Source organism: Aptenodytes forsteri, unplaced genomic scaffold (assembly GCF_000699145.1).
Source record: "Aptenodytes forsteri isolate BGI_AS27 unplaced genomic scaffold, ASM69914v1 Scaffold83, whole genome shotgun sequence".
Classification (NCBI taxonomy): Eukaryota; Metazoa; Chordata; class Aves; order Sphenisciformes; family Spheniscidae; genus Aptenodytes; species Aptenodytes forsteri.
The window spans coordinates 5,048,292-5,073,664 of record NW_008795371.1 but is presented as its reverse complement, the minus strand read 5'-3'; the positions used below and the strand labels follow the sequence as shown (position 1 = coordinate 5,073,664).

Below are 25,373 nucleotides of genomic sequence, written 5' to 3'. Positions count from 1 at the left end.
CAGAAATTAACAGTAAACCAAATCTGTGGGTGATGCAGCATATAGTTTGCAGCTGGTGACTGGCATGTCATTCTGCAATGCATAACACTTAGAGAATTGTGTTCATCTTGCGCGACACGGACACAGTCATTTTGCTCTAGGTTATTTCTCATAGGGCAGGAAAATGTTCAGTTTGACTTCATTCAGTGCCCTTACATCTGAAGGTGCTGCTTACTACAACCATAGCTTTTTGTGTTAACTTTTTAACTCAAATAAGAAACCTAGGGCTTCTATGTGTATGTTCATTTCTGCTAGGAAATACCCTGCTTCAGTCCCAGAGACCTTTTGTGCGTGTTATTGTGTGCATCAAGCGAGGAGGATGTCTGGAGGACTTCCTCTGCAGTTCATCAGTGCAGTGCTATGGGTGACCTGATACGGATATGGGGAAACGGGACAATTCTTGTCGAGTGAAGTGATGTCTTGATGTTTTTAACAAAGGTGTATAATGAATACATACCAAGGTGTGAAGCAGAAGGAAACATATCTGGAAGAAAGGACCTGAAGTATTTACTTTTATTTTTACTTTGTGGCCTCAAGTTGCCACCTTGAGAAGTTCAGATTGGACATGAGGAGAAACCTCTTCACAAGTAAGATGGTGCAGCACTGTAACAGGGCGTGAGAGAGGCAGGGGATCTCTGTCCTTGGGGCTTTCAGCACAGAGCTGGACAAAGCTATGGCTGAACTCATCCATTGATACAGTCCCACTTCAAGAGGGAGGTTGGATTAGATGGTGTGCAGAGGTCCCTTTCATCTACTAAAAGCATCGTTTAGCAGAATGACAAACCAACGCTTGTGAGCCAGCAGAACTACAGCAGATCTGAGTTTGTGGCATTAACCGTAAGTTTCTCTGGTACCTCGACCAGAGGGGAGCATTGCATCCCCTGCGTCCTGCAGCCACATCACTAATGTAACGGTACTGTCAGTATATCATTTTGTCATATTTGCTGATGTTAGTTGTATTTCTAGAAAGGGAAGGGACTGACTCATTGGCATAGCAGACAGGTCATGGCTTTCCCTTGAATCATTTGGTCTTGCCAAGGAATATCTTATTGATTAGAAATTGTTTCCGTGGCTATTGGGGGAAAAATAGAAAAATATATCCTGGTGGCCAAAGTGAACAGATGGGAAGCAGGATCTTCTGCATGGTAGGCTGCTGCAGGCTTCTTCAGTGCTTTTTTGCATGAGCAGCATGATATAATAATTTTAACGAATTTTTGCTTCTAGAAAGAGACTGCATTTATTTTGAGTTTTCAGATACCAGTAAACTTAGTTTGTAGTAAAAAGTTATTGTACATGTCAGGAAAAGCTGTTTGAGAAAGCTCAGGGATCTCTGCATACTCAGTCGATGCTTCTGATGTGACCATCCTTAAGTCACTCGTATGTGGGCAAATGATTTACAATTAAAAATTAGAAAACAAATCAAAAACTGCTGTTTCTCTTGATTGCCTGCATGTTGAAACCTGAAGTTAATTCTTTGCTTGCCCTGGAAGAAATCATACCACAATCACAGCATGTAATGCAGCTCCCCACTGTGCTTTTAGGTAAAATTTCTCACAGGGAGAATATAAAATTGTTACTTACAAGTTGAAAGGGGGAGAAATTTTTTGTTTGACATCTAAGCTATTTATTAAGAAGCTTGTGCATGTTCTGTTTGGTTGGTTTTGTTTGTTTTACTTTTGAGCTAAGTGAGTAGAAACTCACTATATTCAGTATATGAAATTTTTAGCATTAAATATTAGGATGGGCTATGGTTTATTCCGTAAATATGTTTGAGCCAAAACATCTTACGTTTCTCCTCTGGTTTTCTTTGCAGTAGACCTCAGCAAGAACAAAGCAAGCAATGTGAATACCTCTTTTTTTTTTTTTCCTCTCCTTTTTAAAACAGAAACCAGCTGCTTCTGACGCTTTCATTTTTTGATTTGCTTTCCTGTAGAAACACTTCTTATATGGGGGGGAGATATTCCAAGGAGTTGGCAGTTCCCCCAAAGCCCTATTCGAGTTTTCCATGATATTGATTTTTATTTTCTGGAACACAAGGGATGCACACACCGTACTCCGCAGTCCATCAGAAGTTTTTCCGGCTTAGCTGGAGGGCTTTGTTCAAGCAGAGTGCACGCTTGCTTACACAGTCTTTCTTATTCCCCAGAATAACCCAGCTTTTGCCACGGAGCTGGGCAAGCTGCCTTTGCAGTGCTCCCTGAGGGGCACTCTTGATTTTCAGAGTAGAGGAGACAAAGTTATGCTAAAGGACTTGGCTCACATGGGTCCCTTCAGGGCTTTAAATGCCTAGGGATATGGTTAATAGTCAAGGTTAATAAAATATTTGACACAACTGTGCCAGTCTTGCTTAGAAGCTGTTCATTGTAATGGATGTAGGGGGCTCAGAATAATGAATTCTGGTGGGAATGTGAAGGGAAAGATTTAAATTTCTTTTCCCCAAGTGGGAATGTTTCAAAACACACAGTGATTGAAGTCTGCCTGTCCTTTTCTTATACAACGTGCGGCAGCTTTAAGCCAGCCTCCCTGCATCGCGTGCCATGCGTGTTCACTAGGAGAACTTCCCAAAAGGAGATGTCAGCTGCATCCTCCATCTTGCGTTAGCACAGTGTGCCAGGTCAGGGGGGAAGGAAGGCCCTCCAAAACTCACCTTCTCCCTATCTAGCTTCCAGCTTTCTCGCTCTGTTTTTCCTCTCTTTCTCGGAGCTCATGTTTTGCTGTCTACCATGCTGCCTCTGTTGCTGGAATATCTTTTCTTGTCTGAAAGTTGGTACTTTCTTCTCTCCACCCTCCCTGAAGATTTCTTCCTTCTGTGAAATCTATAAAAACTGTGTTGAGAAAGCTATCAGTCTGAGTTATTAAAACTTAGCTTTAATTCAACAACAATCTCTTTAACTTGGTCCCTGCACCGGGTACTGCTAATATCAAGGGGTGCACTTCTTTCTACGTATTGTTCATCACCTTTCTCCTCATCTGGTGATTATTAAATTGGTTACTCAATTGAGTGCAGAGTTTGTCCCCTATCTGTATTAGACGTAGGAACTAAAATACACTTCTGAGCATCAAGAAAGAATGGTTTGCTTGCATGAACAATTTTCATTTTCTGGGAAAAATTAGTATGAATTATTTTCTTGTATCCCATATCTATTCTGAGATGTAAGGTGCAATTTTCAATCACTAGCCTTTACTATTCACTTTGAAGATGTCACCTGAGATCAGCTTGAGATATCTACAGCTTTTTGTACTAGCTTGTCTTCTTACAGATGCACAGCAACTACTTTCAGTCAGGCTTTGGTGAATTTGAAAAGAATGCATCATCTTGTAAGATTGGTATCCCAAAATGGATTTCTGAACTCTGCTTTTTTTCTTTTTTTTATAACTTTAATCATTATCCTCAGCCTAAAAAATGCTGTGGCTACAATGGCAAACAAATGTCTATTTTAAAATAAAATTAAAAAATCAGTTGGGTACAGGGTGCTGGAATTAGTCTCTTTATGCGCAGAAATTGGGCACCAAATGAATTAACTGATTGTTGTTGTGTTTATTTTTCTATTCTAATAAATACTGTGTCAATATTTTTCAATATATACCTAAAGTATTTTTAGTAGTGGAGAAAGTTGTTACTAAAATAGTTATTAATCTCATAGCATTTCCATTAGTTTGCACTTAAAATAATAAAACATCAAGTTTGTGGTAGATGCAATTCTCCAGCTAACCTAAGTGGGATCTAGATCAAGCTCTGCATAAGAATATATTCTTAATTTGTCCCAATATCTGTTAGGAGTTTCCTCTCCAGAGAGTAAAAAGCGCAGTCCGTGCCATGGCGTTTCTCTTATAAATTCCCAGTTTAACTAAGAGGCAGAGGGGGAAGGGGACACGCACATCGGAACCTGCTTCCTGCCGTTGGCAAATAGCAACAAAACTTAAATAACAACTTTTATATTTTTAATGGTTGACACCTGGCATCAAGTGTTCAAAATCACTTTTTAAACTTCTGATTGCAGAGGTTGACTCTCTGATGTAGTACTGTCTCTTCGATGTCTCCTTAACAATAAATGATTTATAACCACCGTCAGTTATAGCTTTTGCAATGGGTCAAAAGCAAACCAAAACCAAACCCCAACAAAAAGAGCAGAAAAATGAACTACTTGTCCCAGAGCTGGTTTCTGCAATGAATGAAATTTTACAAACGTCAGAACAGTGTTTTCCATGAATATTTTGCATTTCCATGCATTTAATTTATGCTCTTTACATTTGTCTTTAAGTAGTTCAGCAGCTATTTAGCAGCTGTTTTCACTCATCTTTTAACGTCCACTTGTCTTTACTGTTAGGCACTGTTCAGATGCATTCCTAGCAAGAGGAGTTGTTGTGACTGTTTATTAGGCGACATCATTTGCCTGCCGTCCTGGAAGATTTTTAAGTGTGTGTTCACTAAAATGTACAGCATTGCTGAGGAACCTTTTGCGTTTTGCTACTTTGCTTCATCTAATGATCTAGTTCTACAATGATGAGTTTGTTTACTTATTTTTGGAGGTGACACTGAAATCTGTGGGAGTTGACCCTTGAGGTGAGAATTCACGTTACTTAGAGTATGAATATTAGTTTAATCTCCTCGTAGACATCCATAGACTTACTGGTGGGTGCAGTATGCACAAAAAGTATGTTTTTCTTCATGCTGTGCGCATTATTCTGTGGGATATTTTTTTTTTTAGTGCATCCTTCTGAAGTTACATAAAGGTACTAAATCTTCAGGCTTTAGCTGTGCTGACTGTAACCAAAATGATCAATTCCAACTAGTTCTACATAATATCTAACAAAAACGTTTTCCCTACACACTCATTGGAACGGGTAATTACTGTAGCAACTACAGACTAATTTGAAGTGTTAGCTGTTAATTAAAACGCTACAGAGGTGTACGGTTGTCTTTTGGTGTAACCAAAGCTCCTATTCAAACTTCATTAATCACTTTACAGTTACTGTGTTGAGGAAGGTCAGGACAATCGAGATGCCGGACCAGCCTGGAGTAAACAAATTCCTTTCCTCCCAGGTAGCGTGCCATTTGCAAAGCCACTGGACACGCTGTACCCATGGGCATGGTGTCTCCTTTGTGATCCAATTCTCAGCGATAATTAAATGTTAAATTGGTACTGTCAGTGCTCTGTAAACCAAACCAGGTATCTGCCCTCTGCTGGAAATTTAACCCAAACTTCCACGGATGAATTAGCGTGCATCATAATTAAATAATCAAGTCTTCCCTTTTAATTCACTTGGAAACAGGAGATCTCTCTTACGGAAAAAAGATCAGCTTTCTTGACAAGCTAATTAAGTTGCCAAACTGTCCAGCACAGTACATATTAAGCTAACAGACGTTAAGCATGCTATCTCAACCTGTTCATTTTCTTATCATTTCTGCTGATCTTAAGTCCATAATGTTTTGCCACTGTTGATTCATCCATAGTTACAGCAGAGTTCATTTACTCCGTTGGATTCATTGATTATGCATTCGGCTACCAGTCTGTCAGAGCTTCGTCTGACGACTTTGCTTTTTGCGTGTTGTACTGATATTAAATAACAGTGACTTTTGGTATGCCTTTTTAAACTGTGTTTGCTCCTAAAAGCTAATGCCACTGGGTTACATAAATGTTTATCCATGAGTTACTAAATTAAGGTGAATTTTTTAGAAACTTCCGAGCTATTAACAGAAATTATATAAGTGCTCAGGGTTATAAATAAGATTAAACAACGGTCTTGCCCTGTGCTATGTATGATTTTGCATCCAAAAAAAAAAACTATTAAAGCTTTTCTTCTTCAGTAATAATTGCTAGAGGTATATAGTGATAAAATATTATAATTCTTTAAAGTTAGTGCCACATATATGACATTACTGTGCATGGTGTCATAAATCAGTATGAGACAATAAAACTAGTGAAGAGGAAAACCTGTAATGGTTTTGTTTTTATGCAAAACTACATCGGATTTTTAGTAGACATTTTTTTTTGCCTACCTTTTTATTTTCTTACAAGTTCATGGTTAGGAATACACAAGTCATTGTTAAATAGCCAATTATGAATGTTTGTCTTCAGAAATTAAGACAAACTGCTCTCGAAATACTGTGGGGAAAATTATTTTGGGTACACGTGAGCATTAACAATAATGCTTTCTAACCTTATATGCGCATACACATGCTGATCTTAAATACAAATGCAGAAAGGTCATTTCGCAAATATTTTCTGTGGGTCCTTAGGTTATGATAAAGAATCATCATTACCTGTTTTACTTCACTTTAATTGATATAGCTGTGTATCTCACTGTCTTACCACTGGAAATACCCGTAGGACTGGCAAACCCGCGTGATAAACCTTGTTTTACGTGAAGATTCTGAATAATGGATATATCATAATTTTATTTCATTGAAAGAAAATGTGAAAGTGGATAAATTCATACTTACAAGTTTGTTATTATGCTGTACAAAAGTCTTTAATGTGTAGATTTTATATAAAACATGCAGATGTAAAAACCTACTAAATGGTTTCATTGTAAGTATATTGTTCTGATCAATTGTTTTCATCAGTCTTTCTTTAGAAATGCTACATAAAATTGGTTTAACGTAAAACGTATTAGCCCCAAGTCATTTTTCTGTGAAATTAGCGTATACATGTTGCACATATGTATAGAGGTAATTTTATGTGATCTCAAGTTATTTAATTTTTTCCCTCATGCAGGGCATATCATGTCCCTAGTGGAAAAATACTAGCAGTAAAGGTAAGATATTACAGTAATTTTCTTTCTCTCTTTCTCTCCACTCTTTCTTGACCTTGGTTTCCTTCCCCTCCCTCTGATTGTTAGATCTCAATTTGTTTTATTGCATTGAAGTCCACATTGTTTATGCAGGAAAAACTCTTGTCCATAAATCTGGTGATTCCAAGTGAGCACAGAGTTCTCAGAATCCGGGTTTCGCCCACCGGGAATTGCTTGGCACTGTGTGTAGGTACCGCCACGTCTTCCCGTGGGGTTACGTGGATGTGTCCGAGTGCAGTTGTGGTTTGTGCCTCTCCAGCGACCGGCAGAGATGCTGCTCCACCGTCCTGAACCCCAGTGTTACAGGAGTGGGGATGGAAAGGTCGCGGGATGTCAGCCTGTACCTTTCTCTGCTAATGCCAAACTGTCCCCAAGGGCATATTCTTTGAGTGGTCTCTGCAACCTCATTTTTAAATAGAATTTCCCTGTTTGGGATAATATTCTGTTTTCCTAGCACATTTTCTGGTTTTAACAGGTTTGTTTATTTTAATGTTCTGCCCCCCACCCCCGATTGTTTTGTTTTGTTTTTTTATCCAACTGATTTGGCCTTTTTTTTTCTTGTTAGCATTCTTTGCAGTGAAGCTGTACACTGTAGTGTTACGTGGTCAGATAAATGCCAGTCTTTGAAATTCAGTTAGAACTGTGGTAAACTAATAGCACAACTCAGACAACAGTATACCAACCCATGTATGTAACTTGTTAAATTAAATTTGTAAATTAAATTATTAATACCGTTAATCTATACAAAAATATTGAAATATGTCCTTTTTGAATATATCAAACAATTTTTTTTATTTTGGCAGTTTTGTTTTAACTCAAAGCAGTAGAGACTTTTGGAAAACAAATTAATTGTTGCGTTCATACAATTCTAATTATAATTAATAGTTAGGGATCTAAAAAGTATATTTTAAAAAAATAATTTCTGGAATAATTACTTAGAAAACTGTAAAATGGGCTTTTTGTCTCTTTTTTTCTGTCTTTAATAATTAAATTCTGGTGTAACTGAGTTGAACTGAAAGAATGTGGGAAAGGAGGGCAAGAGGAGGAGTGATGGGAGCTGGTTGCTGCAAGCAGAATTGGTGTTAAATGGAATTTAAAGATGTAAGATTTATACTAAGACTTCAAATTAAGCCTTTATATCTGCCAGGCAATATTTACATATATGGGTAACTTTGAGATTTGGGCTCAGATTGTCTTGTGGTTCCAGTCAGATATAATTTACTGAAAGAAGATTCTGCCCCTGTTTCGGCTTTCCTGAGGATCACATAAACCCCTTCACCCAACTAGGAGAAACGCTTTTGACTTTCCAATTAATTGAAGAAAAGCAAACGCTTACTACTGGATTTGAAATGATTCTACACATGTGGAAAATATGGAAATTGAAATAACATCCAAATAACTTCCAATTATATGGAATACAAATATCACTTGAAAAAGTTTTTGAAAAAGTCCTTTCAAGCGGTATCCGTCATTCCTAAACCCGTCATGAGCAGTTACAGTAAGACAGGAATTCTGAGTTGCAATAGGCACAAAAGCACAGAAAATCTAATAATAAAAAATATTTTTTATTATAGCTTTCAATGTGGAACTAAAAAAAAACTCTTCCCCTAAATGCTGGGGTTGTGAAAGGATGCTGCTTTTCCCTGGTCCCGACTGCATTCCTTCCTCAGATAATCTTTTTCAAGTTCTGCAGAGAGCATCTTCTGTGCCAGCTCTGCTCAGCGCTGGCACTGCTGCTCTCCAGCCTGCCCCGTGCGGCTGTGGGTGCCCTCCGAAGCTGCCTGGAGAGGAGGTGGAGCAAGAGAAAAATCGCACAGGCAGGAGGGGAAATGAGTTCACCCTTTGCAAGGTTAATTGAAATCACCTCCCTGTGGCAAAAATCCTTTTCCCCCAGCAATTCCACCTCCGTGTTTCCCTTAGAGTCCAAGGGTTTGGTTAGTCCTGGTGGATAATAAGCATCCTGAAGATTTGGGAAACGGGGTTCTCTTGTAGATACTACTCATGGTGGTCCTGTCACTCTCAATTATATTTTTTAGTGTGACTTCAGTAGAAATATTGCATCAACATGTGTGTATTATCATAGTTTAAAACAACATGCTCACAAACTGGAGGTCAGGAAACCTGCCATGATAGTGATTGTGCTGGCTTGCTCTATTAAGAAAATTACTTGACAGGTCTATGGCTCGGCATACCCAGCAATAAAAAGAGGATGGTAATGCCAGCGTCTTGACACGGATATCACAAGGATCAAGTGTTTTGGCAGAGGATTGCCACGCTAAAAGGGACATCACTGGTTGGATCTGTGAAAGCAGAGTTCTGCATTTTGGGGGCTTTTTTTGACAATAATATACAGATTTGATAGGACAAGATAACATTCTGAAAACCTGTTGATTAAAATGCTTTCAGCTGGTAGTTAATCTTGCAAATATATTGAACAGGAGAACAAACCAATGCTAATACCTGTATTGTAGACCAAAGCTGTCTGTCATTACATATTTTATGTAAACTTTACAGCTAGATAATGTGCAGAGGATTCACCAGACTTTTCTAAGGTAACTTTTTTCTAATTAGAGGGAAAAATCGAAATGAAAAATTTGAGCGTACGCTGGCTGATTGCCATTCTTCAACTGCTTTTAGTTTCTCCTGCTCTTAAGCTAGCATTTAAATGGACCATTTGATTAATCATTTGTATACTGACTATAATACTCCCAAATTTCCTTTGAGTTGTACATACTGTAAAAGACAATTATGTCGCCACAGATTAAATAAGTGAATTAAAACAGAATAGCAGCTTAATTTGACCTGTGATTTTGCTCTCGTTCCCTTTAGTGGAACGTATGCCACTCCAGCAAATAGATGAAGTCATCCATGACAGCTTGTGATGAATTGCCGTATTTATACTGTATATTTTAATAGCCTCACACTAATTTAAATTGAGCACAGAGTAAATTATAATTCAGTCACTTGACTGCTTGTATTTAACTTGACAACTCATCCTTATTTGTCCTGGAGGTGTAGTGGAGAGCGGAGGAAATATGCTCAGGTATTCCTCTTTTAAAAATTAACCCTTTCCACTTGAAACGTTAGGTACGTTCATGTATGTTATAAGTGTACTAAGTGATTCCAAGATTGCTGTATTTTAGGCAGGAACTTGATAAGGAAGATGTGCAGGAGTGCTTGGAGCCCCTTGCTGAATCCCAGAGGACTGCCATGTCACTTAAATTAAAAAAAAAAAAACAAAACAACAAAACCCAACAAACAAACAACCAAAAAACCCCCAAAAACCACCAAGCTCCCCTTGTCTAGTATCCTCTTCCAGCTCTACCTGTGAGGCACCAGTTCAACTAGTTTTGAAATCAGGGCAGGCACTGGAGGCTCTCGGCTGCCAGCCCCCCTTCCCCAGCCAGCCCAGGTGTACCCTTGCCCCATCTCTGGATCATCCTGTTCATCCGCATCCCTGAGGCTCGGTTACCCCTTGGCAGACGCGGGTGGCTTGGGGACCAGTGAGCGGCGGCAACCTGCCGAGCTCGTCTGTTCCTTGGACTCTTGGTGGTGGTTTCTGGTGCAAACTTGTTACGAAACTCTGCTCCCGCATGGGTTGAACAGTGCGGTGTCAACTCACAGCACTTCATTCTATGCCTGATTAATTCAGTTTCACTTTTCTGCTCTCAATAATTCTGTGAAAACCACAGTGATTTTTTTGCTACAAAGTTCTTTCCAAAGGTGCCATTTTGGAAAAATTTACTGTCTAATGTTACATCTCATTTGCTTACCTGTGTTACAGTTGTGGAAGTTGCAGTCAAACCCTTATTCACAGCTTTGTCCTTGGTAGCAATGGGTTTGAGGAGGGGGTGTTTTATTTTTCTTGCTTTAACACTGTTCCAGCCCATGCTTAACACTGTCAGCTCACATATTCTTAAAAGTTGTTTTGCCCAAACAAACTTCATTTTCTAAATATGCTTGGAAATTTTATACAAAAAGAGTATGACCACGGAGATTACATTTGCAGATTAAGACAGTGCTGTATAGGTGTGGTTTTTTCTCTTTCTGCCCCCATTTCAGTGCTGTAAACAACATAAGGTTACTCCAACCTTGACATCAGATGGGTGTCTCTCCTGTGTTTTAAGTCACACAAGCCACGCGTGTTTAGATGGAAGAAAACACTTCTGTACAATAGTTATGCAGAGAAAGTGAGACAGTGGTCTCTCCTAATTTATTTTGTGGTGATACGTGCTTGCCATACCGTTGCAGTACATTTCTGTACGTGCCCTACCCTATAGTATCCTGAACACTTGTAGATAGGGTAGCTCTGCTTTTCCAGGTTATCCTCACTATTAGAATGCAGGGTCTGTATGTAATTATAGTTAATGCAAATCAGCCAGAGACCTTTCTTCATGCCAGGTCTTGGTTGATTGGATGTCAGTGATGTATTTGACACTGATCATGCTAACTAGTCATTGTTCAGGTCGGTGAAGCCTTCACAGTGAACGAGGCAGGGAAATTTCTCACTGTGAGTAGAATTTAGTGAGATAAAATTTTAATTTTATACTGTTGACAGGATTAAATTCTGTTAATATTCAATGGGTAAAACTGGTGGTATTCCAGCAAACTATTTTAAGTTTTTCACGCTGGAAAAATGTAAGTGAACATTGTTGGCAAATGATTATTGATCTAGACAAGTGTGTTAAACGTTTCTTGGCAGCCCTTGTATTACACTTACAATTTAGTTCAGTGACAGCTTTTATAAATAACCCTAAAGCAAACTCTTGATAGAAACAGGTTATCGTTTTTTCTTTTAGACAGATTTTGATACTGTAAAATGTGTGTGTTTGGAAATGGTCTCTCTGTATTTTGTTTCGTCAGCAGTATATGCAGCCTATAATATCTATTCTGCTAATTCTGCAAATTGACTAGATTTTGTTTCCCTTTAGCTTAAAGTATTAAACTGTGAAATATTGTGTGGTGGCAGACTGAGCCTGGCTAAATGCATTTGGAGTCCATTTTGGTTTATATAGTAGTACTTAATAATTGAGTGTGCAAGTCTTCAAATAACCATGGCAAAGAATTGTTTCTTAAGGTTGACTGTCAATGCTGGTTCTGTCGGAACCAGCATCCTTATTAAGAAGGTCTGTCTTGAAAATCCTGAAAACTTGTAACTCCAGAGAGTGCACCCCACCTTCACTGCAGCACTTGGTACTTTAGTCCTGGTTAGCACCCTGGCTCAAAATGATGAAAAACGAGGGCATGGATGAAGGAAGCAGCAGATGAGCATGACGGTGAGCGGCTGGTTTGACCTGCTGAGCGCTCAAAGTCGGGTTGTTTGTAGTTGTTTTGAGGAATCCTTTGGTGATGCTTACCTAAGCATCTGTACCATCTGCTATCATCTGCATTTTTTCTGTATATTTAAGTTTTCCATGTTTCATACAATATTAGGAACTTATATGAAAAAGGGGGTAGATATTAAAGAAACTGAAACTGTAAGAGTGGTGGTAAGAGACACTCCTTTAGAGCACCACTGAGACGTTCAGAGATACTTTCAATACTACAGTGCTTATTTAGCCCTCAGAGTTAACATCGGCACATTCAGCAAGGCCTGCCAGGGTCACAGCCTTCCGGGCTTTTAAACAAGACGTCTTTGCAGCGAGAGGAATTGGTGCTGGGCAGATGAGGAGGAGACTGTACCGAGCAGGAGCTGGGAGGTGATCGCACTTTGGGTGAATAAGCAGCAACTCTGAATTTACCGACCTGCAGATCTACCAGGCCTGCTCTTTACATTATGCGTGGGGCTTGTGTTCAAGTTCTAACTTGTCTCTTGGTCAAATGGTTAAACTACAAACCTTATGACATTTCATGGGTAAAATAGGCTGTATAACTTAGTTTACTTGTAACTGACTTCTTAAAGTAAATAAGTCTGTCCTTTCATTTCCATTTCCTTCCTTTGCTCATCACTCTGTTAAAATATTCTTCCCACCTATTCCTCTCTTTCCTTTTCTCACTTAAGGATAATCAATATATGGACCTTCAGTTTTTTATGTTGAATCATTCACTTACTTTTTATGTCAACTCTGATCTTGTGTCCTTTTTTTGTATTTTAGGTCATACCCTTAGATATAACACTGGAACTCCAGAAGCAGATAATGTCGGAGTTAGAAATTCTTTATAAGGTATATAGATTTTCTCATTTTCAATTCTTGGTTAGCCTGGCTAAATGCATTTGGAGTCCATTTTGGTTTATATAGTAGTACTTAATAATTGAGTGTGCAAGTCTTCAAATAACCATGGCAAAGAATTGTTTCTTAAGGTTGACTTTCAATGCTGGTTCTGTCGGAACCAGCATCCTTATTAAGAAGGTCTGTCTTGAAAATCCTGAAAACTTGTAACTCCAGAGAGTGCACCCCACCTTCACTGCAGCACTTGGTACTTTAGTCCTGGTTAGCACCCTGGCTCAAAATGATGAAAAACGAGGGCATGGATGAAGGAAGCAGCAGATGAGCATGACGGTGAGCGGCTGGTTTGACCTGCTGAGCGCTCAAAGTCGGGTTGTTTGTAGTTGTTTTGAGGAATCCTTTGGTGATGCTTACCTAAGCATCTGTACCATCTGCTATCATCTGCATTTTTTCTGTATATTTAAGTTTTCCATGTTTCATACAATATTAGGAACTTATATGAAAAAGGGGGTAGATATTAAAGAAACTGAAACTGTAAGAGTGGTGGTAAGAGACACTCCTTTAGAGCACCACTGAGACGTTCAGAGATACTTTCAATACTACAGTGCTTATTTAGCCCTCAGAGTTAACATCGGCACATTCAGCAAGGCCTGCCAGGGTCACAGCCTTCCGGGCTTTTAAACAAGACGTCTTTGCAGCGAGAGGAATTGGTGCTGGGCAGATGAGGAGGAGACTGTACCGAGCAGGAGCTGGGAGGTGATCGCACTTTGGGTGAATAAGCAGCAACTCTGAATTTACCGACCTGCAGATCTACCAGGCCTGCTCTTTACATTATGCGTGGGGCTTGTGTTCAAGTTCTAACTTGTCTCTTGGTCAAATGGTTAAACTACAAACCTTATGACATTTCATGGGTAAAATAGGCTGTATAACTTAGTTTACTTGTAACTGACTTCTTAAAGTAAATAAGTCTGTCCTTTCATTTCCATTTCCTTCCTTTGCTCATCACTCTGTTAAAATATTCTTCCCACCTATTCCTCTCTTTCCTTTTCTCACTTAAGGATAATCAATATATAGACCTTCAGTTTTTTATGTTGAATCATTCACTTACTTTTTATGTCAACTCTGATCTTGTGTCCTTTTTTTGTATTTTAGGTCATACCCTTAGATATAACACTGGAACTCCAGAAGCAGATAATGTCGGAGTTAGAAATTCTTTATAAGGTGTATATAGATTTTCTCATTTTCATTATTCTTGGTTATAATCATCTTATAGCAAATTTTAAAACAGGCTTCTCTTTTTCCTTTCTTTTTCCAGTGTGACTCATCATATATCATAGGATTTTATGGTGCTTTTTTTGTAGAAAACAGAATTTCATTGTGTACAGAGTTCATGGATGGTGAGTTGTGTATCTACTGTGCTTTTGATTGCTAAGTATGTAAATGGGAAAATCATATAAAGATGTGCTTTTCCAGAATGGAGCAAAATGCAGTAATACGACTTGAAAATGTAAAGTATTAATAACTTCACAAGTAGTTTTTAAAAAAAAAACAGGTTAGTATTGCGACTGTGTTATATTCTTCATGGTACGCTGTATTTTCCCTGAGTGTAACTTCGTTTACTTTTATTGAAAATGTAAATAGAACAGAAATAAATGCTAGCTTAATTTGTGGTTTGATATTTGAGTCTTCCATACAATCTGTCCTCGCTGACAAAACAGCTGTTCCTCACTTCTACTGTTTTGATAGCCAAAACAGATTTTCTTTTAAAGAAATCTATTAACCCAATGTCCTATCTGTTTTCAGTGGAAATCGTCTCTTAATTGCAAGACAAGGAATTATTTTCTAACACAGCTGTTTAGCAGTGCTGCGCTGAGTTTCTTTTTGAGTGTACTCTTGTTTCTCCCAGTGTGAATCTTCAGACCAACAGTATCCCCTTCCCCACAATCTGATGCTACTGTCATTATGGAGATGTATTAGTACTTTGCTTTGAAATCTTGTGCTGTGTGGCATTCTTGGAGAAAAGGCAGGAAAAGTATGCTGATTACAGCAATTTATAATCATTGCTGCCCTCTGTGTATCAATTCTGAGAGCGTGTCTCATGACAGATGCGGTCTCCTTGTGTCTCGTGCGCAAGAACCCCCTTCACAGCATTCAACTCTTAACACCACGTTGTTGTTACAAGCAATAGTCTATTACTCTCTCCAGGATTTTCTTATGAGCCAGCATTTTAGGCCCTATCCAGGTTTTTCACAAAGGTTCAGTTAAGCTAGATATAAAGAGGTAAGGATCTCGCAAATAATTTGCTATGGAGGGAAGGCTTTCTGGCAGGAAAAATTTCCAAAGCCAAATGTGTACCATTAAGCATACTTGAGTAGCTTCTTTCTTTCTGATGGGGACCACGGATAAAGCTCTTCAGGGTTTTATGGTGCATTTTGTTTTCTCCCTGTTAAAATGGTCTGTTATTACGGTTATTTCTCTCTTCTTACACTTACTACCTCTGTCCCAGTGATCACTGTGCCCCATTTCCAAGTATGAGTATTCTCTCACATTTTCTGTATTTGATGAAAAAGTGTATTTATTCACCGAAGCCCACAAGTTAAATTCTTTGCTCTTCTCATGCTGTCTGACTACTAGCCATTCCTCTGTTCTGTCCTTGCAATTGCACTCAGACTTGCAAGCCTGTGTTAAGCGGTAGTCACATGCAATAAGGAAGCATCTGCTCATGCCAAAACATGCATCTGCCTAGTATGCTCCTACTAATTCAGAGATTTTTAAAAATGACAGACATAAATGCTTGCAGTTCCGAGTTCTTGTTTGAAAATATTTAAGCCTTTAGGGTATGCATCCCTCATGATGTTGCACAACGATGGTGTTTACTGACCATGCACAAATTACTTGGAATTATACTGGAGATGACCTCTGGTCTGCCTCATGTTGTGCACTCCTTCTGGCAGAAAGCAACAGCAATCATTTAAAGGAAGAATAAAATGCAAATAAAGGGACGTTGCCTTTTTTTTTTCCCCAGACCTTTAATTTTGATGCGTAAGGATGCAGGTGAATATAAGAAAAAATACTTTCTCACCCTGCAGATTAACAGCTTTAACCTTGACAGATTTTTAGCCCTTTTGACTGTCTTAGGCCAGTTTGTAGTATTTCCTGAATCCATATCCCATGACTCTGTTCGCCCAGTTGTATCCTGTACCATATTACAAAACATAGCTATTTCCTTTTTGAATTACCTAGATACAGATGGATCTGCCTCTTTTGGGATCCTCATGACTTAGGGGCACACATAGGGAAAAGGTGCACATATAGTACCACGTTGGTTCCTTCCTGGCACCTGCAAGCAGGAAAAAGCCAAGTAACTCCCAAGTCTGCAACTATCAAAACACTGAGGTTCAACTGACCTGGATCACCCTCCCACCTGCCAATTGATCTTAAAGAGCAACCGAGATGTGAAATGAGGCTTTCTAATCTTTGCCCTTTTATATTGATAATAAAGATGATATTCTAAATAAAGATGGTGAAATGCACTATTGCCTTTTACTTATGTTGTTGCCTCTTTTCCTTGAAACTGCTGAACACCTGCTAAATTCCCCTTAAAAGCAGCAAGAGGTGCAGGTTATCAGACTATACCTAGATGTCTACATGTAGATATGGGAGCTAACATTATTTGGATTTGAAAATGTTGTCCACTACAGAATTTTTTTCTCCATAGAAGAATGGCAGATTTCCCCGATTGTTTGCAAAAAGATACTTTTCTTCATTTTTCAAACAGCACTACCTTTAGTGACATCTGTAATAGCGAGACTTAGCAGTTTGGTATATGAAAATAGGTCTTTTTTTGTCCAAAATTTAAGGATATGTTATAAGCATCAACAGGAACCACCTGCCATATAATTGCCTTCTGTTTGGCTTTTGTAATGAGCAGTAGGTATCTGTGATGCTATGTCCTCTTATTTCCATTAAATAGTACTTACATTTACTTTTAAAACTGAGATTTATTATAATCCACAGGCCATGTGGACAATACAAGTTGAAAGATTAAACTTAATGAACGAATAGTAGTTTCAATGACCTAGAATCAGAGTATTAGTGAAGACAAACATATACTGTATTTCTGACAGTAGAGACGATGAGGAAAATGAGGGGAAAAAATCAACCACCACCAAACCCCAATCATTAGTATAAGAAATATAGTATAAATAAGAACTATTGTATAATTAAGGCTGAAGACTGGAATAAGGACCTTGTGACTTCTTTGGATTGCAGCATTTCAGAATGAATGGGTTTTACTTTTAAAAACTGAGCCATAAGCAAAGTACAAGGTGTAGTTTTCTTAGTTGCTGAGTATTGGCGTAACTCTTTTCCCAGTGGTGTCATCAGTAAAATCCATATGCTGCACTGAGAGCAGAGTTAGATCAGTGCTGAGCACTTCTGAGAACCTCAAGCCTTGAATAAGACAACACGCTCTTGCAAGCTAACGGTAACATGCTCTGCCTGTAATTTGCTTATCTTTTTTTTTTTCTTTCTTTCTTTCCATTCTACTTGGATATTTTTACTTCTCAATTTTAAATTTACTTTCTTGCCCAAGAATTTGTATTTCAGCCCAGGGACGCTTTGAACACTGGTTTGGTCATGAATCTCCTTTGCAGAAGATAAGGGAAACAATCCTTCCCAGTCCCTTGGGAATGTCTCTAGGGCCTATTAGAGGGACTTGGGCTTCTCGCTTTCCCCATGAATGTATGATGCTGGCTGGGCAGGGTTATGCCAGATAGCAAGTTGCGTCTCATACTGGAGATTACTGGCAAAACTTACCTGCTTGCCCAGGAGCTCCTTGTCTTTCATTTTCAGACATCAGTGTGGACACAGACTGCAACACTCAACCAAACTTTCACTGGTTTGATCATCAGGAGGAAACAGCTTTAAGCATATATATATAAGCATTGTATTAGATACCATGTAATGCTAGCGCCAGGTTTTGGGGACAAAGGTTAGGAAACTTCGGACTTTGAAGTCCACTGTTGCCTTTTGGGATGACTTCGTTATTCCCGAGAAGTTACTCCAAGCCTGATGGTTTTGAGTTCTCCAATTTCGATACTCTGTCCTGTGACTGTGAGGTTTTCTAACAGGAGTTTGAGTATTAATGCTGCAAGCAAAAATAAGTCATATGGGTGAAAAGAGGCCTGAGTACCGTTTCATGTGTTTATGCAGATTTTGGTAGATTTTTAAGGTCAGTTATTTCTGACACAGTTATTGTTATATCATTGATGGTGTTTTTATTAATAACCAAGGCCTAGAAAACCCTTGTGACTTCAAATCTAGGGCAGTATTTCATTTTGTATTACCTAAGCACATTTTGTTTATCCCTGCAGGGGGTTCTTTGGATGTTTATAGAAAAATTCCAGAACATGTACTCGGAAGAATAGCAGTAGCCGTAAGTACTTTTTTCTTTTTGTCTTTCAGTTTTTGATTGTGCATGTAACACGTCTCTGATTTGGGTGCACACGTGCCCCCTTGGGACACTGAATCATCTCCAGGATCCGTGTCCTCATTGTGTCTGTGTAAAAGGGAGGGTCCTTCCTATCTCATGTTCTTCCTAATCATCCTGTGTGCACAAGGACACCGGGGTTAAAGAAGCCTTCCTTTTGAATGACCAACACATGAGTTGCCAGAGGCTCAAGAAATGTGAAAGGATGTGATAAATTGAATGGGATAAGAAAAAAAATCATGAATTTGCTGGAGAACTGTGCAGTTGTGTTTCTTCGTATCAACCCTTGTAGGATGGAGCAGTCCTCTTAATCGCCTTTATTTAGCCTTTAAGTCCTGTGCTATGCGATTCCTTCAAAAAGTGATTCGATTCAGAAGCCCTGTCCTAGCCCTTATGGTGATCCCTCGTCTGCTGATTCTGCTGACTCTCCTGTGTGATTTCCATTCTAACTGTCCTCATTCTGTACAAAGTAACTCAATTAGATTTGCTTTCCAGGTTGAAAAATTAAGTCAGTTCCTGTTATCAAAATGCAATGGCAGAACACGTTTTCTGTCTTCCCTGGTGGTGGATGTACTGCTTAAGGCAGATAAGGAGGAGGCTGAAGTTTTTATTTGGCACAAGGCAGGCCTGAGAAAGGCTGCCTGGGGACAGGCTGCTCTCTCACCCCTATGCTGGGACCCTTTACACGTGAGCTGTCATGGTTGAAGAGCTAACAGTCATTTTAGGGGTGGTGAGCAGGGAGGTGGTCTGTGATCTGGGAAGAACTATCAGTCCCCAGTGCCTACTCAGTTTGGTAGTAAGGTGTTGGCAGTGGGATCCTTAGAGCACCTGGTAGCCCATCATTGTGTCTCAGCAGCGTTCAGTGACTTTGTGTTGCTAGAAATTCGTTAGCTGTGATTGAAAACTCAGACTACAGAACAAAAAAAAAGTTCCATATTTTGCCACAGCTGAGCACAGGGTAAACGACCGATGTCTTAGTGGATCTCACAAGGGAGAGAGATACTGCTAAACAATTGCTAAATATAAGGAATACTTTGATAACTTAAGCAGTTTAAAGCATAACAAAGTTATTCTATCATGTGCCATTTAATTAAGTGCTGGGTTTTCACGTTCATTATACATCAAGCTGACAATTTAAATCCTTTAATCCAACACAGGCAGCTATTTAGTCTCTGTTCATTGTAATTCACAGCTCTACTTTTTCTTAATTTGTGTGGCCTGCCCAGGGTGATGAACATCCTTCTCTGATGCTGTTTCCTCTAAGTGGTTTAAAATCTGCTCATTATATAGCCTAGCAGTTTCTTATGGAATTTGAATGCTTTTCACCTTTAGTTCAGAGTAAAAACGTTTCATCTCTTCTTCCCTATGGAGCAATGAATGATAAGTTGCTCAGGGTGTCCTCATATTCCTGACGCTAAGTAGCATGTGTATAGTGTAATAGTACTGGGATGGGCCTTCAAGCTTTTCTTCAGATGCTTCTTCCTTCTCCTTTTCCTTATCTCACTTCAGGTTGTGTACTTAATACATCCACGCTAACTTCCCTTATCATTTCCTTACTTGCTTTTGTCTCTCCTCTCCCCCATCCTCCCCTGCCCACATGGCTTGGTATTCTGCAGGTGTTCGCTTCCAGTTTTCGCTTATCCATAATGGTGGTGCTTTAGCCCCATCTTTTATGTCTTGGGTTTTTTTTGGGTTTTTTTTTTTTTTGTTCACCTGCAGGGTCATCTCTTTACAAATCTGTTAGTTAGTGAGCATGACTCCCTGACATGGACGGCGAGCTGATACTTAACTTCTGCTAGTTATTTTATTTGCTGCTTTAGCAACCTGTACCGTGCCCGCTGCAGTGCAGGGGGTCAGTAAAGAGGTGAACAAAGGAGCAGGTGCCTTCAGAGGAGGAACTCGCCCCTTTCTCCTGCTTCTCTGTAACAGAAGGTGTGCACTGAGGCTGAACCAGCACTGGCAGCTTCCTCTGCTCTGGTGCTGATTTTTTGCTTGATTGCCATAGTAGACTTGTTGGAAGGAGGCAGTGAAAGCCTTTGTTTTCTCTATAATTTATCAGTGGCAGCAGGAATGGCTCCTTTAAGTCTTCACAAATGGCTACCCTGCATCTTGGTGTCTGACATTTCGGTAGGGCCCAGCAGCCCATTTTGTGGGTTGGGGCACCTTTTTGCCAAGTACTGTACGCAGACACCATAATCCCCACCCCGAACAGCTTGTGAAGATTACCCAGAGCCTGGAGGATTTCTGTTGATGTACTGATGAGAAGGAGAATGTCAAACAAAAGCTGGAGCTTGCATGGATGTATTCTGTGGACAAAATCTGGAGCTTCCGTAGTCTCTTTTTTTTTCCAGTCTGTATGTTTTCTTTCTACCTTCCTTGCACCACGTACACAGTCATTTGTCTTTTATTCTCCCAAGACATGTACGATGCATTAGTCTATTGAAGCTGCTTAATAATATGTGTGACCTCCACATCTGTTAATTAGAATATCTTTTTGTTATATTTGTAGAAGTTTTTAAGGGAAACCATTTCCAGAGGAAAATGATGCTGGCACGTATAGACATTTAGTGGCACCCCAGCATTCCCCTCACTCCGACTTGATGATTTTCTTGCTTCCTTTCTTGTTACACAAATGTAATCGTCATGAAAAGCGGTGGACTGACAACCCTTATAAACGATTGTCCTGCTCATAGCAATGAGCGCGAAAGGCACAGGAAATTCCAGCTGGTCTAGAACAAGATCTGTGTCTGCTCAACACGACACGGCAAAGGGAGCGCGTTAGCCCTGTGCCGCACTTGCTCAATTAAACACTGAGTTGTACTCAAGGTCATTTCCTTGCACTCTTTGATCTCCACAGGCTGGGGCTGAACTACCTGAGGGACATCCCTTTCTTGACGACCCTGACTTTCTGTAGCCAAAAGGATAGGACGGTGTTGCTACTCATTTCTTAGTCATTTCCTTGAAATACTGCTATAAATACTTACCAGGTACCTGCAATGCACTGCTTAATGGGCGTGAATGGTACTTGCTTTCTCGTACACTCCCCTCCCAACCAGACTTTCTCATGATTTGGCAGGAACCAGAGGAGAGTTTTGTCTGCTGAGACAATCAGACGTTTTCTGATGATAGCAACTCCCACTGTATTTTTTCTGATGTGAACCCTTATCTGCTGAGAATTAAACTGGATATCACAGAGTCACATAGAATATATGTAGTCTTTACACCATAGTGTTCTGCATTCTTGTTATCCATTTCCTATTGAAGAAGGGATCACCGTTAATTGTGATGGACAATCGGCTTTCAAGCTGAAATAGCAGGAACGTATTGCTGAGTGTGATACTCTTCTCTCTCACTCAGCTATTTTTTTGAGGAGTAAAGGGTGGTGGGGAGGCTTGAAGCTGAAAAACAGGATGCTGAAAATAAAGCAAGGCAGCGAAAAGAAATCCTTAAAGGAGGAAAACATTTGTCAGGGCCTGGGGGAGAAGCACTGTTTTTTCAGGGGCAGGATAAAGTGGTAAGAGAGAGGTAGAGTCTGCTGAGACTTGGGTTCCCAAGAAGCTGGAGGGATCTCTGACTTCACATAAAATTCATCCTGGTTGCCTGTATGAGAGTGTGTCAATTAGTCAAAAAAGAAACCTCTCTTCTCTCGTGTTCTTTATTTGTGCAAAGGGCTGGTGTGTTTTTCCAAAGGAAAAGTATATCTTGGGAACCCCAAAGTGATGTTGTGGTCGCTCCTGTTTTCATACTGATGTGTACTTATTCGGGTCTACCGATGTAAAATCTGTTCTACCTTTGCTTGCCACTTCACACATTTATTTTCACTTCAATTTCTGAAGCGGTGACATTGTGCACTGTATTTTGAGTGCTAATGTTGATTGAAGTTCTCCCTGAAAGGATGTGCACTTGAACTGTCAAGAGAGTGAGTGATTGACAACAGGTAGAAGTACTTTTTGTGTCAAGGCTTTGTCAAGTCATTGTTGTAAAACCTACTTTACTGAATACCAATAATTCCTGCTAGATGTTCAATCAAAAGATACTCTGTTCCAGCACCATTTTAGAATAATATTTAATACTTAAGAGTCCTTCCCTAATAGGCAAAGGTAAGGTAAGTGAATAATGGTACTTTACATGAGGTTAGGCCATCTGGGGGGCTCCTGTGCACATGTTTGCAGCCCAGGATGAAGGGAAAAACTCTTTTCATTCCTTTGTACACTGATGCTGAGAGAATGTGAATGTGAGAGTGTGCTTAATACCATGTCTTTTATAACTGCTTATTCAGCACATGTTCCATAATAAAGATGTTTAATAACTCACAGCTGTTGATTTTTTTCCCATAGGAAATGTTTCCTTTTTTCTGTGAAAACATGCTTTAAAATAAATCATTTTATAATTATCTTAAAGATTTTAAAGTCTAAATATATGTTTAATAGTCAAAGCAGTTTACTGTTCACAAAATCACTTTCACCATTGGAGGAAGCCTGAAGTGTTGCACCCTCTTTATTTATTTTTGCATCAGTACTTTTTTTTTTTCTTCTTTTTATGTCAAAATGCTGTGTAAGTAGAATTCCCCTGTTTTGCTTTTTGAAAGGCTAACGTGAACAAGGCCACACCGCTGGGCATGCAGAATTTGACTAAGGCCTTTTGTTACAGGTAATTACCATCTGAGGCCATGAGATAGTTGGGTAGGGAGTGTGAGTTTAACGCTGAGGAATTGCCACCTGGAGCAATTTACTGGGGATCCGGAATCATTATTTGCTTTACAAAAGAGATTCAGATTCCACTGACGTTGTTTTTGGTTACAGAATAAATTTTAAAATGAGTTTCTAATCCAATAGGAAGGCTGGAAATTACTATGCTATCTGCTTTGAGGCTGTATATTTTTAGCACTTCTGCTTGATCACTGCAACAGATGTAATTTCCTTTCAGTCTACTCGGACAATGAAAAGAATGTAATTGTTTTGTCTGAAAAACTCATACAACTTTACAAACATTGGAAATGCTTTATTGTTCTGGAGATGCACAAAGAGAGTGTCTCAGGAAAATGAATGAAATGTCATCTCATAGATGGAAACTTTGTAAAAAAGATTTGCTTTATTAAAAAAGCTGGCTGAGAGCAAGGATGGTTTGGGTAAAAAGCAGTAGTAGAAATATGTTTGTTGAATCTTGTTAGTTCTCTGGGCTTGTAAAAGTAGTAAATCTAGGGGGAAAATTACAGTGTTAAAAATGCAAGGAGTATTGGGGTTTAATTACTTTACAGAAACAAAACCTGCAGAGAGGATAACTTGTAATATCCAACTGCTTTCTTAGCGAGTTGACTGAACGGCTTGTTTAATTTGGGGCTATTATAATCATATTGTATACAGAAAATAAACAGAGTAGCGGCTGGATCCAGTGATGATCTTGCCAGATCTGAAAGAGCTGTATGTACGTATTCTGTGTAAGGAAGTGTCATGGGTTGTTCTTTTGGGAAATATACCTGCATTCATGCTACAAATGCATGTCCTACGAATTTTCATTAAAATGCATCTCATACATAAGGCACTCCAATGTAGTACTGGAGTCACAGGTTTTTAAATTTGGTTTTAACAGTTTAGCTAGTGGAAGGAGCAAATTCTGGAATAGCAGGCCAAAGTCTGCCACAATTCTTATCTTTTAGGGGTCCCAGTTGTATTTTCTGGGGCTATGGGATACATACAGTAAGGCTTGCATTTGGTCCAGAATGAGTAATATGAAGAAGACAACAATTTGTACAGTTCAAGAAGAAATGTTCAACATTTGCATTGAGTAAGTGAAAGCATGGGAAGTAAAGGAGGAAAAAGTACAGATGCACCAAATGGAAAGAAAGGGAAAGGGAGGATGAAGTGGAAGAGGCTATTAGAGATTTTGTTATTTTCTGGCCTTTAATTTCACTGGGTTGCTTTTGTTGCAGGAAGACAAATCATTATGCACTTTGTCTTTTATGATTTTTAACACCCCAGGAAAGATAGATGAATTAAAAATACATTGAAATCCCTAAAGGGATTCGGTATAAGCTCAACTAACTTCAACTTGCAGATCCTGGGAAGAAGCTTATTCGTGTGTTCTTAAAGAACCTGTTGCCTTGTAGTCCACAGGAGGTTTGCAGCAGGGGTTCATCTGGGTCCTGCAATCCTTTGGAAGGGATGCTTTTGTCTCCCCTTTTCGTGGTCCTGGCCCTGTTCTTCATTGGAACTCGGGTCTTTAACGACTCGCGCCAGCTGAGATGTGTAGTGTTTCTTACCAGGAATCTTTAATATGTGTTGTTGCTTTTTCTTTTAAATTCAGGTTGTGAAAGGCCTTACCTATTTATGGAGTCTAAAGATTTTACACAGAGGTGAGTAACAGATGTTTTCTGTTTTCCAATGAAATACCATATCATTTTATTTTAACAACACTTTCTACAGAGACAGTAGACCATACTAAGATCTGGTTTGATTCCAGTGGAGTAATGCAGAATGAATCTTACTCATTAGCCTTGCAGATTTTCTGATAAAATATTTTTACTGCTGTTCTCTTTTATTGCCCTCCCTCCTCCCCTACAAAGAAAAAGACTAAAGAGAGAAATTAATTTTACAGAGATTTAGATGCTTAGGGTTACAAACAGGTGCCCAGTGGAAAAATCAGCAAGGAAAATCAGATGTTTGACTAGTATTGAAAATAGAAGATAGATAATGAATTTTTTTATGTACTTCAGAAATCTCATGTGACAGCCACAAGCGTTGCTAGAATCTCGGATCTCTAAAGCCCACGCCCACTGTCCTTTAACATGGTCATGAATAATTAAAGAAAACTTGCTTGGACATAAGCCATTTGTGGGTTTTGCTGTTTATTCTCCTTCCTGAAGCTAATGTATTTTTTTTGAA

General features: G+C 39.2%; 1 protein-coding gene across 1 annotated transcript in view; it reads left to right on the top strand.

Moving 5' to 3' along the window:
• Window positions 1–25,373, top strand: part of MAP2K5 (mitogen-activated protein kinase kinase 5) — a 138,448-nt gene that overhangs the window by 31,891 nt on the left and 81,184 nt on the right. The window contains exons 8-12 of the mRNA XM_009280409.2: window positions 6,759–6,798; window positions 12,930–12,998; window positions 14,317–14,398; window positions 18,377–18,438; window positions 24,796–24,844. Of these exons, the coding sequence (XP_009278684.1) occupies window positions 6,759–6,798; window positions 12,930–12,998; window positions 14,317–14,398; window positions 18,377–18,438; window positions 24,796–24,844 (302 nt within the window). The remainder of the gene's footprint in view (window positions 1–6,758; window positions 6,799–12,929; window positions 12,999–14,316; window positions 14,399–18,376; window positions 18,439–24,795; window positions 24,845–25,373) is intronic.